Source organism: Dicentrarchus labrax, unplaced genomic scaffold (assembly GCF_905237075.1).
Source record: "Dicentrarchus labrax unplaced genomic scaffold, dlabrax2021, whole genome shotgun sequence".
NCBI classification, from domain to species: Eukaryota; Metazoa; Chordata; class Actinopteri; family Moronidae; genus Dicentrarchus; species Dicentrarchus labrax.
Genome location: NW_026136714.1, coordinates 7,137,006 through 7,152,739, shown reverse-complemented (window position 1 = coordinate 7,152,739; position 15,734 = coordinate 7,137,006). Strand labels below are relative to the sequence as shown.

The 15,734-nt window shown below is 40.6% G+C and overlaps 1 protein-coding gene across 2 annotated transcripts in view; it reads left to right on the top strand.

Moving 5' to 3' along the window:
• Positions 1–15,734, top strand: part of kiaa0825 (KIAA0825 ortholog) — a 124,066-nt gene that overhangs the window by 19,614 nt on the left and 88,718 nt on the right. For both annotated transcript variants that reach the window (XM_051423727.1, XM_051423728.1), the window contains exons 7-11: positions 6,058–6,225; positions 7,790–7,872; positions 8,075–8,332; positions 13,716–13,993; positions 15,384–15,534. In XM_051423727.1, the coding sequence (XP_051279687.1) occupies positions 6,058–6,225; positions 7,790–7,872; positions 8,075–8,332; positions 13,716–13,993; positions 15,384–15,534 (938 nt within the window). The remainder of the gene's footprint in view (positions 1–6,057; positions 6,226–7,789; positions 7,873–8,074; positions 8,333–13,715; positions 13,994–15,383; positions 15,535–15,734) is intronic.

Sequence of the window (15,734 nt, the reverse complement as noted above, 5' to 3'; positions counted from 1 at the left end):
GCCACGAGAGACCAAGGCTTGTGTGGTTTGTGTGCATGTATGTGTGCGTGCATGTGTCAGAGTGAATCACAGCAGGAGGCCTCCCATAATAACGCTGTCTGAGTGAGCAGTGGGCCGCAACTGACGAAGAGGACCCCAGCTGTCACAGGGCCTAGCGGGCGGTCCACAGTGGCTCATAGCCTCCCCACATACACACACATACATGGATAGACGTACCCCAAGGCACCCACATGACCCTGCTTGACACCCTATGAACGCACGAGAAGGCATGGAAACACAGAAAACACAGGCACAAAAAGAAACACATAAAAGTGCTCAACAGCCATAGCGTTACACGCCAAGAGCAAAGTCCTATGTAAGAATTATGTGTTGCACTGATACACACACGTGCACATGCACAGTTGGGATGAACCAGCCCGTTTTTATTTAAGTCCGTGTGAATGTTTATGTCTAAAATCCAATGAGGATCCCAGACTGCATACTATGAAAATCTACATTGTGGCCACTTCAGGAGAAACTTGCAGGATAGTTGTGTTGAGTCATGTCCAGTTTTTACTTGTCACTTTGTTTTTTCCTTGCTGCAGCTCTGCATGTAGCACTACTTTTTTTCACAGTTTTGCTCTTAAATGTTTTAAAGGATGTTGTGTGTGTGTGTGTGTGTGTGTGTGTGTGTGTGTGTGTGTGTGTGTGTGTGTGTGTGTGTGTGTGTGTGTGTGTGTGTGAATTGGACTGTTGATTCTGTGAACTATTACCTGTTCTATTTATAGGACATGAAATATGCCTTAAATAAATAAAATATCACCTAATCTCTAACTGAACTACCTGTGGTTCAATTGCATTATAGGCAATGTAGATATAGGTTTTGACAAGAAAGAAGCTGTTTCAATTTTTATACTTTTAATCGTAAGGTAGACAGTGTTATAGAAGTGCAGTGCTAAATTGGCCATTTAATTAACATGCAGGTTGTTGCTGTTGGGCTGTTTACGTCTGTCTGTGGGTTTTTACAAATATTTAACCAAGGAATTATTATTAAAACCAACAATACCAACTTTGTGATGCAGTGGTAAATCATTTTAAATACACACGTTTTTTTTGTTTTGTTAATTTCCTGAATAGTATTTTGGACATACAAGGTTTCCGCCTGACATTGATATTATGCAGGTGGTACCCAAATTTACATAACTCTCTTGCCTATGGTCCCATCAACCTACAGTTTCTGCATGGATGTGCCAGCATTGACTTCAACTAAATAAAGACAAAACAGAGTAACTGTAACAGGCCAGATACCTGGACTCGGATATACACTTTTTTTCGCAGATCACCTCTTCTTCTTCTTTTATTATCTGAAAAACTGGGTCAGAGGATTCACATCCAGATGTCAAAAAGCTGATCCATGCTTTTATTTCTACCTGAATTTAGATTATTGTAACTGTCTTTTCAGGCCTATGTATAGAAGCTCTAAGGCAACCACAACTTATCCAGAATACAATTTCAAAGAGTTAATAAAAAGAGAGATACGAATTACTTTACATTTTTGTATGAAATATGTAAAGCAGATTGAATTTCCATTGTTTAAGAATCAGTGTATCATTGATTCTTTTTATATTCAATATAAAATCGGAAAAGAATAATTTGTTATTTTGTTATTCATTTGTGAATCCAACACAAAAAAATCTAGTAACGGCTTATTTTATAATATAATATATACTTTTTTATATTTTATGATTAAGTCAAAAATAGAAAACTTAATTTTAATGTATGAATATGAACTTGAACATAAGTGTTTTGTTTTTTTCAGCAAAGTATTTTGGAAAATAAAAAACAAGGCTCATTTTGCAGCACACAGTCTAACTTACTACGCATGTATTTGGACAGGAATGGGAATACTTCAGAACTTGCCTGAGAATCCTCCGGTTTTTAAGATATCTCCAGTATCAAAGTAATTGAGTGATAGTCGTCAGTATATTCAATGATACACAGCAAAAATGAAATAGTAATAGTTAACTTAGTTTTCCAAAATGTGAACAAATGGGTCTCACGTTGGTGCCCACAGTTTAACTCATTGTATCCATGGCATTATACTTCCATGTTCACACTATTGATACATAAAAGATGGATGATGTGACAATTCCTCAAAAGTGAAGCAAAGTGGAGACACGATGTCCATCTTTTATATGTTGATTTTTCACACAAGTGAAGACTTTTAACATGACATTTTCCAAAATACTTATTGATATTCAAGCTCATATTCATTGCATTAAATCAGGTAGCGCCATCACCCAACTGTATGTGCTGCAAAGTTAGACTAGCCTAACTTCCTGGTAATACAAATTGAATACATAAAATATCAAAATCAAATTTGGTCTATGGCCTGTTTTTTCATTTCCTATTTTTGACTAGAGCATAAAATGGAAAGCATGAAAAGTAAGACATTATTAGTTTTTATGGGTGTTGGATTCATAAATGAATAAGGAAATAACAAATCTTTTTATTTATTTAGCGAATTTGGATTCTGCATTGAATATGAAAAGAACAAATGATGATTTTTAAGATGGGCTGAAATTGCCTTGCCTTCTGAAATTCCTCCTTCCTTATCTCTCTGGATTTAATGAAACCAAATGCTTACATCACCTGTAGAGGGTGGTGTACAACACAACGCAACACACACATCTACAGAAAGCTCATCTTCACATATTGTGATTACATGATAAGAGACTAAAGGCCAGTCAGGTAGTGTGGTAAGAAAGAGGCCGACCACCCCTCTGATGTTCTGATTTACACTACAGAGAGACAGAATGAGAGAAAGAGAGGAAAATGAGGGACAGAGGATGAGAGAGGGAGAGATGCTGTGCTAGAGAGAAATTAAATCAGTGGCTAAATTATTGCATGATTGCCCATTCCCCAAAGACTTGGGCATCATTTGGTAGAAAGTGTCTAATAATTGGTTTTCGGCCATGTCAGACACATGCAATTCCCCCTACTAATGGCTCTGTTTGGAAGAACTGGGCCTCCTGGGTCAGAGAAGGACAGAAAATAGCCAGACGGCAAAAGGGGCCCTACGCCCTTCTCCCTTTTTTTTCCCCCTCAGATAAACGAGGGAACGAGAGAGAAAGAGAGACACAGAGAAGGGGGGAGATGGCAAGAAGGAGTGAGTGTGTATGTGAGCGAAGAGGAAATGAAGTGGCAATAAGTGCAGCCAAAGGGGAAATGCTCTTCACCGTGAGTTTAATACATCAGACTGGGGATTTGGCAGCCCGCCACACAGCAATTGTTTACCTTTTTGCTCACTGGCTGCATCTGTTCTGTTTTGTAAACGGCACTAAACTATTCGCCCGTAAACACCGGAATCAATAACAACTGCTAAGGGAATTCCCTTATCCCGCCCCTCCCTCTCTTTCCCTCCCTCTCTTCCCCATGTTTTCATCCCTAACCACCACCCCTTTCCCTTCCCCTAGATCTCCTCCTCTCTCCCCTCTCTCTCTGTTCCCTGCCAGTCAAGAGCAGTGTGTGTGTGTGTATGAGAGAGTGTGCTGTGGAGCTGATGGTGGAACCCACAGGAGAGACAGACAAGGAGAAGACTGATGGCTCGCCAAAAATACCTGCTCTGTTTGTTTTTTTCTTTTGTGTTACATTGTTGTCATTGTTAAAAGCTACAAACTGAAACTGGCCACTGTAGACTTGCAGAGTTGGGTATTTTCAGAAATGTTTTATAATGTCCCTTTCTGCTTCATATGGAACCCCCCCCCCCCCCCCACACACACACACACACACACACACACACACACACGCTGTTTTTTCACACATTTTGTTGGATGACATATTGCTTGACATATGCTTATTTGCTTTGAGGGCTTCTCATAAGATGCGTTTATGGTTATCACTGTAATATGGCTAACCATTGATTTTCTTTTTGTTTATAAGAACATCTTCCACACTATAATGTCATATGGAGGAGCTCTCATATAAACATATCATTTTCTCCCCACTTTCAGCACCAGTCCTCCCTTATTGATTCTCAGTACATTGACCTTTGGTTGAACTCTTCTGCCTGCTAGTGCCCTTCCACATTCTACTCTATGAAACATGCTATGCACTATGCTATATGACACACCTGGGTGCTTTTAAGCACACCCTCTCCATCAACCAGCTATGAGAGCCTCCATTTGGCCTCACTGTTGTGACAAAGGTATAATGAGGTTTAGATGGCTGTGTACTAGACTGCTATGGCTATAGGGCTATTTGGCTAGGGAGACGACTATAAATACCTATATAGCCTGGGTGGCAGAGCTCGATGAGAGGCAGAGGCAGAGCATTGCTAAACATCAAGGTCATGTGTGACTACTTAGAGTGTGACTTAGTGAGCAAGTGAAACAGTTATAGGGTCACATGTTGAGGGAATGAATGGTTAGGAATGAGAGAGACAGAGATGATGCTCTGGAAAAGGTGATGCTCCAGATGAAGAGGTGGTTAATGGGTGCTATGTTCAGATGAATGCCCAGCAGAGGGTGGGATGGGGGGAGGTGGTTGTAGAGAAAGCTTTTTAGCGAATCCAGCGATTCCCTCTCAAATGTGTCGCTGTCTTATCTGGTTTAAATTGTTTACTCTTGAGTTGTTGACAGCTTTAGTTTGCCCCTGCGTTGAGGCACGGAAAGCTCTGTTGATTTGCTGGTGACTTCAGAAATAGACATGATTGTTGGTGCGTGTGTGATTGTGCAAGCTGGAGAACGAGGCTGGCACGTGGGTGTCAGCCAGGTCACGCATGTACACATGCAGTACGAGGTAGTCTCTCTAGCACAGACTCCCACTGGAACCCATTACAGAGGAGCTGCCGAGCTGCGGACCCATGCAGCTTAATTACGCATACACATAAATGCATGCACACGTAAGTCGAACACACACTAAATAATTACACAGCTATTCACATGTGATTTCATACACGCATGCACACATACTTGCACATAAATACATGTATACACTTGGACTTGTAAACACAAACAAACTTGAGGTCAGAATATATTCCATGGTGACCACATAGTGTAGGTGCAGGGTGGCAATTATCCTGCAAGACTGACATGTGCAAATGTGTGTGAAAGTGTCTTCTACAAATCAAGTTATTCATAATGGCCAACATTACATGCACATAAACACACGTGTACATACCCGACAGACACAAACACGCGACAACTCATTGACTCTTACTCATAAACACTCACATAAATATACACACATGTCTACACACAGAGGGAGTCAAACCTCATGCATGATTAAACCAGGCATCCTTGGGGACAGTGTGTTGTCATATTGCCAGATTTTGTTTAACAATATAGCAAAATTACATTAGGATCCAGAGGCAATAATGTTACAATTATTGGAAAAGACCCCCCCCCTTATTCCTTCTCTTCTCAACGCTCAATCATCTCCGTTCTTTCAGAGTCAAGGCTAATACTGAGCTCATCCATTCCCAAATGCCTTTGCAGTGGAGGAGCTCATTTAAGCGGACACACAAAAGTATTTGTGCATGTGTCTGGGAGTATGGCAACGCATCTCCCAGCCGCCCATTCTCCAGCTTAATGCGGAACATCCCCCGGGTGATGGCTTTGGCAGCCTCCAAAATGGGAAATCCATATTTGCCGAGGGGGTCATCGGCGGGTTAGGGGGAGAAAAGTTTTGTGCCGAGAGAGAAGGATGTGCATGTGTGACTTCTTGGGGAGCAAAGTTTTGCATATTTTTCACTGTCTCTTTGTTTATGCTGTGTATTGGGAAAACATGAATGGGTCGATATTTATAAGAGAGGTGCCGTGCAAGTCAAGACTTGAGAAGGAGGTGGGGTTGTGTGTGCGTGCGTGTGTGTGTGTGTGTGGGGGGGGGGGGTTCTGTTGAGTGCATGTAGGTTGGGAGGTTCGGTTAAAAACCTATTTTCATGAAATTGTTTTTTGCTTTGCTGAACTGTAAACTGTAGTGCAGCTCTTACTCCTCTATCTATCTGTCAGTCATACATTCATAAACATATGCACTGTTTATTTTTCCTCTTCTACATTCTTTTTTCCCTCTTCACAGCGCCATTGGAGCTTCCCATGAAAAATAGGAGCTTCAGTTTGACCTCGCACCAGCTGAGGGCGTTAACCGAGCTGGCCTGCACCCTGCTGGGGTTTGAGGGGACTGTGAAGGAGTTGGTCACTAATATGACCTTTATTGATTGTACAGGAGAGACTCCTTTTGTAAAAGGTATGATGCTATCCTCTCAAAATACACACATGTATATATTAGATGTGTAATCAGGACTGTAGCTACCCCTGAGATCACTGAGTTCATGTTGTCTTTACTTTTTTTTGGTACTTTGGGAAGTAACCTGGAGTATAGTTTACATTTTACAATTTAAAAAAATAAAGACTGATTCAATATTCTTTAGATCAGATATGCTTAAAATTCACAATTTTTAGCCCAAAAAATATTGAAATATATTTAGTGTTTCCTCACAAGGGTTTTTGCCTGGAAGTGTGGAGCAGCATTTCAACTATCAAGTAGGCAATGAGAATGTACTGAAAATGATCAAACAAATAATGAATAAATAAAATATGAATACTCTAAATAATTAGAAAAGTGAGGGTGGTGGGGTTACAGTGGGGGGGGGAGTTGTATTCATGACCTCAGTATTTTTAAAAACTCTGGCTACATCCCAACATGTGTGTCACTCCTCCAGGCATAAACAGTCCAGTTACACCCCCACATACACACATGCACACAATGTTACATGTTCTAGCGGTTGTGTCTGAAGAAATGTTATTTTAGTAGGGAATTATCTTGGGTGTTATATAAGACTTTAGTATCATTTTCCTCTCTCCCCTTTGAACTGCCGCTGCAGAGATGTTAAATGAAAGCTTTTGGTGCATGGAGTAATTTCCATAAAGGTTACATTTACAAAAACAAGACTTGCAGAAAGGCTCAATTTACAGAGAGGTAAACAGCCTTTAAAGGGCAGTTATCCAAATCATTAATTCCAGGCAATCAAACGGCTTAATTACCAGAAATTCATCAGATGGGCTTAAAGGTCAAAAAGTGATGCGCTTGCTGCTTCCTCCTTCTTCCATTCCATGCGGTCTTGTTCGGCTAAATTGCCTCGCCTGGGGTCTCACTCTTCGCCTTCTGATTAGGAAACTGTGGCCTTGATGTTCACGCTTTTTAATTGCAACCCAACCCAACATCCTGTACGCTTGTCTTCATGTCACCCCCCCTCCACACACACACACACACACACACACACACACACTCCCCCATCTCCCCACACATCCACATAGTCTTCCCTCATGGTATTACCCCATATGTGTTTGATGCTATCTGGGTTCAAATCAAATCTAAGCCCCAAATTTAGACTCGTAAAGCCATTGCCATTAGCATTTACTGCCTTTTTCTGCTTCCTCTGAGGCGTATACAGTTATACTCCAGCCACTGTGTCTCATTTCGGCTAGTGGGGGAAAGATGAGAGCAATGTGACCCATATCTGGCTTTGAGCTATATACAGTTGCTTTCAAGTCACCGCACTTGGCATACAGTCAGACTTTTAACACATGATATGATACAGTATATTATAAGTGATATGGAAATATTAATGTTAAATAATGCATCGATTTGAAAGATGTACCACCCCATAGCTTTTCATTTCTGAACCGGAATTATTGTTGGTCCCTGGGGACATTTCACTTACATGATTTGAGAGTTTGACCAGGCACAGTTATTGTTTAATATCTTTTAAGATATTTATTACATGATGTACGCATTATTTGTCATTTAGGCATCTTGAAAAAGAGTCGTGAGGAGTCAGACCTGACAACAGACAGCAAGAAATCCACAGCAGAAGCACTCCACACACCAGAGGTAAGGATTTGTGTCCTTTTTAAGAGCCTGTGAGGAAGTTTATATTCTATTACAACTATTCAGTGTCATTCAGGCTTATAATATTTTTCTATAATTACAAAAAGGCAACAGTTTGCCTTTGCAGCAGTGACGTGCAACAGGTGAAATATTCCCACCAGCATTAACATATTAATTGGCTGTTGACTCATCTCCTATTTTGCAGGCGCAGGTTTTGGAGTTTGATTGGAGGTCAGCATTTCGGGGGCTGGTCCCTCACATGGCACACTGTGTTAAAGTGGTGCTGGATGATATTTGTGCCAAGAGTTTGCAGCAGGAAGAGGCCTTACATTCTTCAGGACACACCTCCATCATCCTGAGCCACACTACTGGACATGCTGCCAGCACTGCCAGAAACACCCATCTAAGAGAAGATTCCTTCTACACCTACTCAGAGAGAGAGACTCCCAAAATGATAGCCAAGGTACTCCCGGTTTTAGGATAGACTAACAATTGGTTTGTCTAGTGGTTCAATGTCTGACAGTGAAATTGCATTAACGATTTACCTGCTAATAACCAATAAAACAAACACACGTTGATTCAGGACACTCCATAAGCACTTTCCGGTATTAAGAGTGTAATTATCCATTTCTTCTATTCAGTGGTGTCTTCACTGTTATTTGATGATTCCTTATAAAGTATATTATAGTTATGTTAATGAGGAGGTACTGAGCCAGAATGTCTTCATGATATCACAGTGGGCCTACAAAGTGGATCATCTTGCAAGTTATACAGAAAAACTAAAGAAAGAAAGCATGTCCTCTCCTTTTAGTTTTCCTCTTAAAGGCAAAATCTGTAATCCCAATGCAAACAAATTGGTAGGCTCACTACCAGAATAATACATTTTTCAGTATACTAAAAACCCCAAACCATTAAAATACTGATTTTAAATGAAACTCTTGAATGAAATGTATCTGTAATTTATTTGGTAAAAATGTGATTGAGCTAAGCAGTCTGGTAACAGTCTCTTGAAAGTTGCTTCCTAAAAAAACAAAGCTAAAGTAATTATATTATTTTTGCTATCATGAAGGTGCATTAGTTCTCTGTCATTTTTATTTCTCCCTTCCTGATTTGGTGTTGTATTTTACTGATTTAATGATCTGAAGTTAGCATTTTCAGTCAGTTGACAGAAAACTAGAGCTTTGAAGCTTCATTAAGTTTGAAGCTTCATTAAGTTGTACATAAATAATCTGATTTTGACCAGTAATTTGAGTAAGGTGTTATCTTCATTAATCTGTTTAAATGGGTAATTAGGGGGCTATATTATTTTCTTTATGGTATGGATTAGAGCTAACTTAATCAAGACGCCTCTTCCAAATTATGTTACAGCATTAAATTTCATGCCTCAAACACTATATTTCTCTCATGTTGTTATCATTGAATTACCTTGTGACTTACTGCAACTATTAAAATAAAATTGTGCTTTAAGCAGTTCTTTTCACAGTGCCCACAGATAATAGAGAATGCCCAAAGATGCTTTACTAAAGAAAGGCACACCACTTTGTAAATGGCCACTAGCACAGCTAGAAGCACAAAAAGTCTGCAGCCTGGAGAGCATTTATAAATGATGAAACATGACAGTGACAGTGAAGTGTCTTACTAGAGCTGTGTGATCATCTTTAGAGTGCATCATCAGATGTGTTGTTAGATACATTATATGTCACAAAATCCTGTGAAAACTCTGATAGCGAGGATCAACAACACTTCAATGCCCTGCAACAATACAACTAAAACTAGAGTGCTCCATAGGTCTTAATACAAATATGGTTTTCCCCGACATCAGAAAAGCGAGTTATGTGTTGGAGAAAATGGTTTATTTTGTTGTTCTGCTAATACACTGCAAGAATTCTTGTTAACAAGCAAAAGTAAACTTTTATTTTTTACTCTCATTTAATTTTTTGTCTCTCTTTAAGATTAAAAGTTCCAAATGAAAATTCAAAGACAAAGATATAAACACACAAAAAAAGGTTTAAATAGGATATATAACATACATTTTTTAATCCTCTATTGGTGTGTCCCTAATATAGAGTGTGTGTTTCACATGTTATTTATCCACTGTTTTTCTCCTACACACAATTCACACATTTCACATTATAGTTAATTTGTAAAACTCTCTTACACACACACACACACACACACACACACACACACACACACACACACACACACACACACACACACACACATCCACACACCATTTTAATGAATATGTTAATTATTTGTACAGTTAACCTAAGAATAAGACCCCAACCTGTCACTTTTCACCGTGTGAATGAGCATGTTTTTCCGTACACACCTCTGCCCCTGTCCTGTTCATCCTCCTTTATTACTACCTGACTGAACAATGCAGGTCTACACATCGTATCACCCAGACCCAGGGAGATTAATGGTTTTTGTAGCCCCAGTGGAAAGCACCTTTTATAATAGAGAGTCCAATGATTTGGGCCTGACACAGTTGACGCCCTGGATCAGAAAGGGCCTTGGGAAGAGTCATCAGTATTACTTGAGGGGGAGGACTCTAAGGACAAAAGAGAGACAGCGCGAAACCAAGAACCGGTATGGGTGATATTATGAGGGCTAGATGGTGTGTAGTGAAAGGTGTTGAACAGAGTAAAGTATAGGGTATACAGATGATGGAGGCATGTATCACAAAGGCCAAGATGCTAGGGTAGAGAACAGGATAAAGAAGGGATAGTGTGAGAGAAGGGATAAGAAGTGAGGGCCTGGGAAATGGCAGGAAGAGGTGAAGTAGTCACCAGAGATTGACTTTTCTCAGGAGGAAGACCAGTGTCTGATGTAAGACCAGGCTTAGTGTGAAACTGCAAAGATGTTCCAATGTTGGAGGCTGGACTGCCATATACTTGCTTCCATTTAAAATCTCACAATGCTTTTTTTTTTCTTTCTCTTCTCTTCATTTTCTTTCCTATTTTACCATTGCTGAACTTTTCCTCCTGAAATTCCCTGAAACTTTTTCCGACTCACATTCCCCCATTTTCCTCCAACTCTTCTGCTACCCACTCTCCTCTATACTGCACACTGTACAGGCTCTTATCATTACTGCCTCACCTCTCTCCTCTCCTCTCCTCCTCCTCCTCCTCCTCTTCCTCCCCCTCTGCTCTAGCCCTTTTACACTGACAGTATTTGTGGCTCTCATTGCTAACGAGAGTCAGAATTTGTCTGTGCTCAGGACCTGTACAACATATTTATGTGTAGGTCAACGCTTCAAAGATGAGAGCCTTTCAACCCAAAGGTTATACATGCATGCATTTGCATTCAATAACAGCGAGCCAGACAGACATCCAAGACGAGACCGTTAGATATTATATATATATCCCCCCCCCCGTCCTTTTTTGACACATGCCCTAGTGTTCGAGCAGAGAGCAAATTACTATACAAGACATAAGCATGAAATATGGCTGGTTCAAAGGCATTATGATGGATCAATATTTCACACATTTATATTCATATGTTCATACCTCAATCCTCACTTTTTTTCATTTGAACCCACTTCACTGTCTGTATTACCATACATATGCAGGCTGCGATGATACTGTTCATCCATCAGAGTACTTTAGATAGTGTACTTTTTTTATTGGCAGTCAGTTGTGCGCTGAATGCCAAATACTCTCCGTTCAACAGCTGGAACTCGCCCTCCTCTCAGAACCTGGGATTGAGCTTTTCTTGTTTGGGTGGGCACTTCTAACCTAGATGCTAGCTCTCTATTATTGCAACAGAAGTGCCTTTTCTGTATTTAGACTTCACTGAAGCTCTCACCTGCATGTTCAGTCCTCCACTTATGTGTCTACTCCAAATTCTGCACACACCAACAGGCCTCCCTAACACTTAAAAACTTTATACAATCTCTTCACCTTGCTGCAATCCCTGGTGGGATTCCAGGCTTTGATCTTAGCTAGTTATGGTTTCAGTCTGACATCAGTGTGCAGGCATGCATGCAATTGTTTTTATGTGAGAGTGCATGTGAGGATGACTGCTCAGTGTGTGTGTGTGTGTGTGTGTGTGTGTGTGTGTGTGTGTGTGTGTGTGTGTGTGTGTGTGTGTGTGTGTGTGTGTGTGTGTGTGTGTGTGTGTGTGTGTGTGTGTGTGTGTGTGTGTGTGTGTGTGTTTGTGCCAATACTGTATGTGTATGAGATGCTTCTCCAGGGTCTCTCCATCACCCTGGTAATGCTGAGTGTTGTGTCTGCCTCTGCTTTTTCTCTCTCAAAGCTAAGCTCCTAATGACTACATGCAGTCAGATATTGACTTAATTGTCCAAACGGCCATTGTTCCCAGGCCTTTTAACCCCACTGGAAGCTTTTAAGGAGAAAATTGTGTAAAGAGATTGTGAGATTGTCAATTGTGTACATAGACTGGAGCCCTGATCTGACAGAATGTCGAACTTCCCAGTCAGCCCCTACAGTAAGTCAGGTAATGGAGTGTGTGACTCTATAAGCAAGTAATACATGCTATGTTTGATTGATTGATTAAACTGGCATAGAGTTTTCTGAGTTATGGTGTTTTTTTTCCTTGGCTTGGTACTGTAGCTCCAGGGAATATGGAAATATGCTTTGTTTTAAGTCATTTTAAGAATCTTCCTGACTCATAACTCAGATCTATAGGTGGATAAATGTGGAGTTGAACTCACACACATATGTGACTTCTTTGCAACTGCCTGATCATCTTTCACTGTTCTCTATGTGATGTCAATAGGAAGCACATGAGGTAATAGAGGCAGTGGTATTAAGGTGCGCATGCATGTCTTGCTGTGCTTCTTGGTCTTTGCAGTAATAGGTACATGCTGCTTTTTAAAGTGTCTGCAGAAAACATTTTAAACTATTATGCTACAGTAAATGCACGTTATGCATTTATTTTGTGCAGGAGTTGGCAACCAATGCCACACCACCACACATCCATTTACATTTACTGTTATTAACTTCCAACAAGTTCAAACTACAGCTAGTCTAGTGCCATGTTTGTGAAACTGTTTCGCCAGAAGAAGAATGAAATATTAGTTTACCATTCTGACACAATCCTATCATTAAATTAATTCAAAATATTAATGATTTCAGCTTTATGTAAATACCAGCAGATACCTGGACTGCTTATCTGTATCTCAGCAAGCACACACACTCTATTTTAAAGCCCCTTGATCAGCCAGTCTCCTGGCCCCTGGAGAGGGAAAGGTGTAGGCAGCCCTGTCCCTATAGGCCATTCTCCAGGACAAATGTGGATAAATGAGATAAGTCTTGCTTGTTGCTCTGGCAGTTTATAGAATAAGCTGTAGGTCTTTTACGTTGCTGAAACAGCTCTCTCTCCCTCCCTCTCACTCATTCTCACCTTTGCCTGACCTTTTCTTTTTCTTTCCTCTCAGCACATCTGACTCCCCCACCTCTTCGTACTGTATGTACTGTAATATTTCTGTTTGAATGTGGTTAACATGATGCAGGCTGTTATACAATTAGACAAGTACTGCTGTATCCTCAGAAGTAATGGTTTTATTTGACCTGATACCAATTATGCATGTTCAGCAGCAAGGTTTATGTGGAGGGCATGTCTTTAGACATCTGTATTCTACATTTGCACTGATGTTTGCTTTTCAACTTGCAAAATGTTAGAGAAAAATGCATGTGTAATACTCACATGCTCAGTCTTGAATCCTTGTCATTCTGATGACTCCTCGCAAATGTTCCATTATTTATATCTAATGAGGTCTCTTTCTGATGTTTTTTTCTGTTTTCCCTCTTACTGACAGATTTTCCCTCTGTTATTGAGATCATCTTGTCTTGTCTTTGCCTTCTCTCTCCCTTCAGTTCTGTGGAGCAATCATGACTGAGCTGGATGCTTTACTACCCTTGGCAGCAGCCTGCAGAGACAGCTCCCTCCTGGAGGTGCGATCAAGCTTTGTGGAAGCGTGTGGCAGGGAAGCATTTGCCATGCTGGGCCGTTTGCAGGAGAGGGCCCTGGAGGTACCATCCTCTGCACCCCTGAAGAACCTACCTGCTCTGCTGGCCACTTGCATTCATGTGCACCAACGAATGGAGCACTACCATGCCAGGCTGAAAGACTCAAATACAACTGCAGCTAAAGTGTAAGGAGAGGGTTTTTGCATGTGTGTGTTTTGGTGGGTATTATGGCAGGGGATTGGAATAGTTTATTGGCTGCTATGCATTTATGTATGTGTGTGTTTTACTATACCTTAGTGTGTAAATCATCTATCCATCCATTCCAGCGTCAATGAGATGAATGAATTAAATCTTGGCTGCTCTAATCAACAAAAACGTGGAGATATGACACATAAACAAATGGATTGTTCTGAATATGTTGCAGGACTTTATTCTATAATCCCAGTGAAAAATGCAATAACAATTACAGTAACAATACAAGAACAATGTAAAAACCCTCAGATGGTGACTCTAGAACTATGTCAAAATGATCAGACAGACAGACACACATCAAACTTAGTTCAGAGCATGAATGGGAGTGTGACTGCAAGACGACCCATTACAGATGTCGAAACACAAACCCTCTCACAGCTGCCACATTCCTGTGCGCAGCACCCATGCTTAGTCTTGTTTCCAACATTACCCATTCTTCACGTCACTCAGTCATGTCAAAACTTCTGTTTTTCAACAATAACCTAATCAGACTGCTAACAGCCTGCTCAACATAATAAACTGAACTGCATTACAAATAATTGTACCAAAGACTGAATTAGTCTATCACAACTCACTCCAGCTACCCTGTATATATTGTCATATGATTTTCAACTCCCGTCCTCCTCATAAAATAGATGGGTGAAGAAGGAAGGGATTTGTGCTTCCAAAATGTGTGAGCCTTTTAGGCAGAAAACAGTAGAAACATTTTGACAGATTTAAAATTTCAAGGGAACTGTACAGTTGTGATTAAAAGGAGGGGACCAGAGTGTAGAAAAAAAAAGGGGGTTGAAATGATTGACAGGAGGTAATGACACCCATATTGTGTCTACATCTGGTGAGTTTTTATGCCCCGTAATACCCCCTTAACCTCTGCTCTGCATAGATCCCCTCTAAAGGCGTTGCTGGTGCCCTCAGTGCTCCTGTTGTCCCACCTCTGGCCCTGTGCACCCCTCCACCTGCACTTGCACTGTGCCCCCTCCGGTCATAAAGCACTTTTCTTTCTCTACACCATCCAGTCCCCCTGGTTTTAAGCCTCCTGTACCCCTGTTAAACTCTTGCCTCTCTCTGGAAAGTATCAAGGCAGGCAGATTTAAAGGATATGAAATGTCACCCTGAACTTTTAGAATAAATCATCAGTTCTTTCATCTACTCATGTTTGTTTGATATACAGTAGTCTATTATGCATCTGGATTACAAGACGGTGCCCTATTGGACTCTTGATCCCAGTGGTCCCTTTCTTTTTTCTTAATATACCATATGTATTAGAGATTATGTATTTTCTGTCATTACCTTTGAAGGTTTGATTCCTTCCTCTATGTCTAGACCCCTGACCCTGCTGCCTATCCAGAAGTACCAAGATACAGTAGTGGCCTTGAGACACCAGCTGACAAGCTATTGCATGCAGGTTTGTTCCACCTGCATTCTTCAAGACGCAGAGAGTCACTACTGGGATGACCCCAAACCTTTCTACGAGGTAAAGTGTCTTCATATTTCCCTGAAATTAGCTAACAATTAACCATGGCATGCTAAACTCTTACACAATAAAATTGTTCAATTGTCTTCATAAACGTCTCTACGTTCAAGTTTCTGGCATTAAATATGTATCAATGGAGCCTATTTGAGTATTATTATTCATATTTATTTATTTACCCCCAAATCAAGAAGACAGAAACG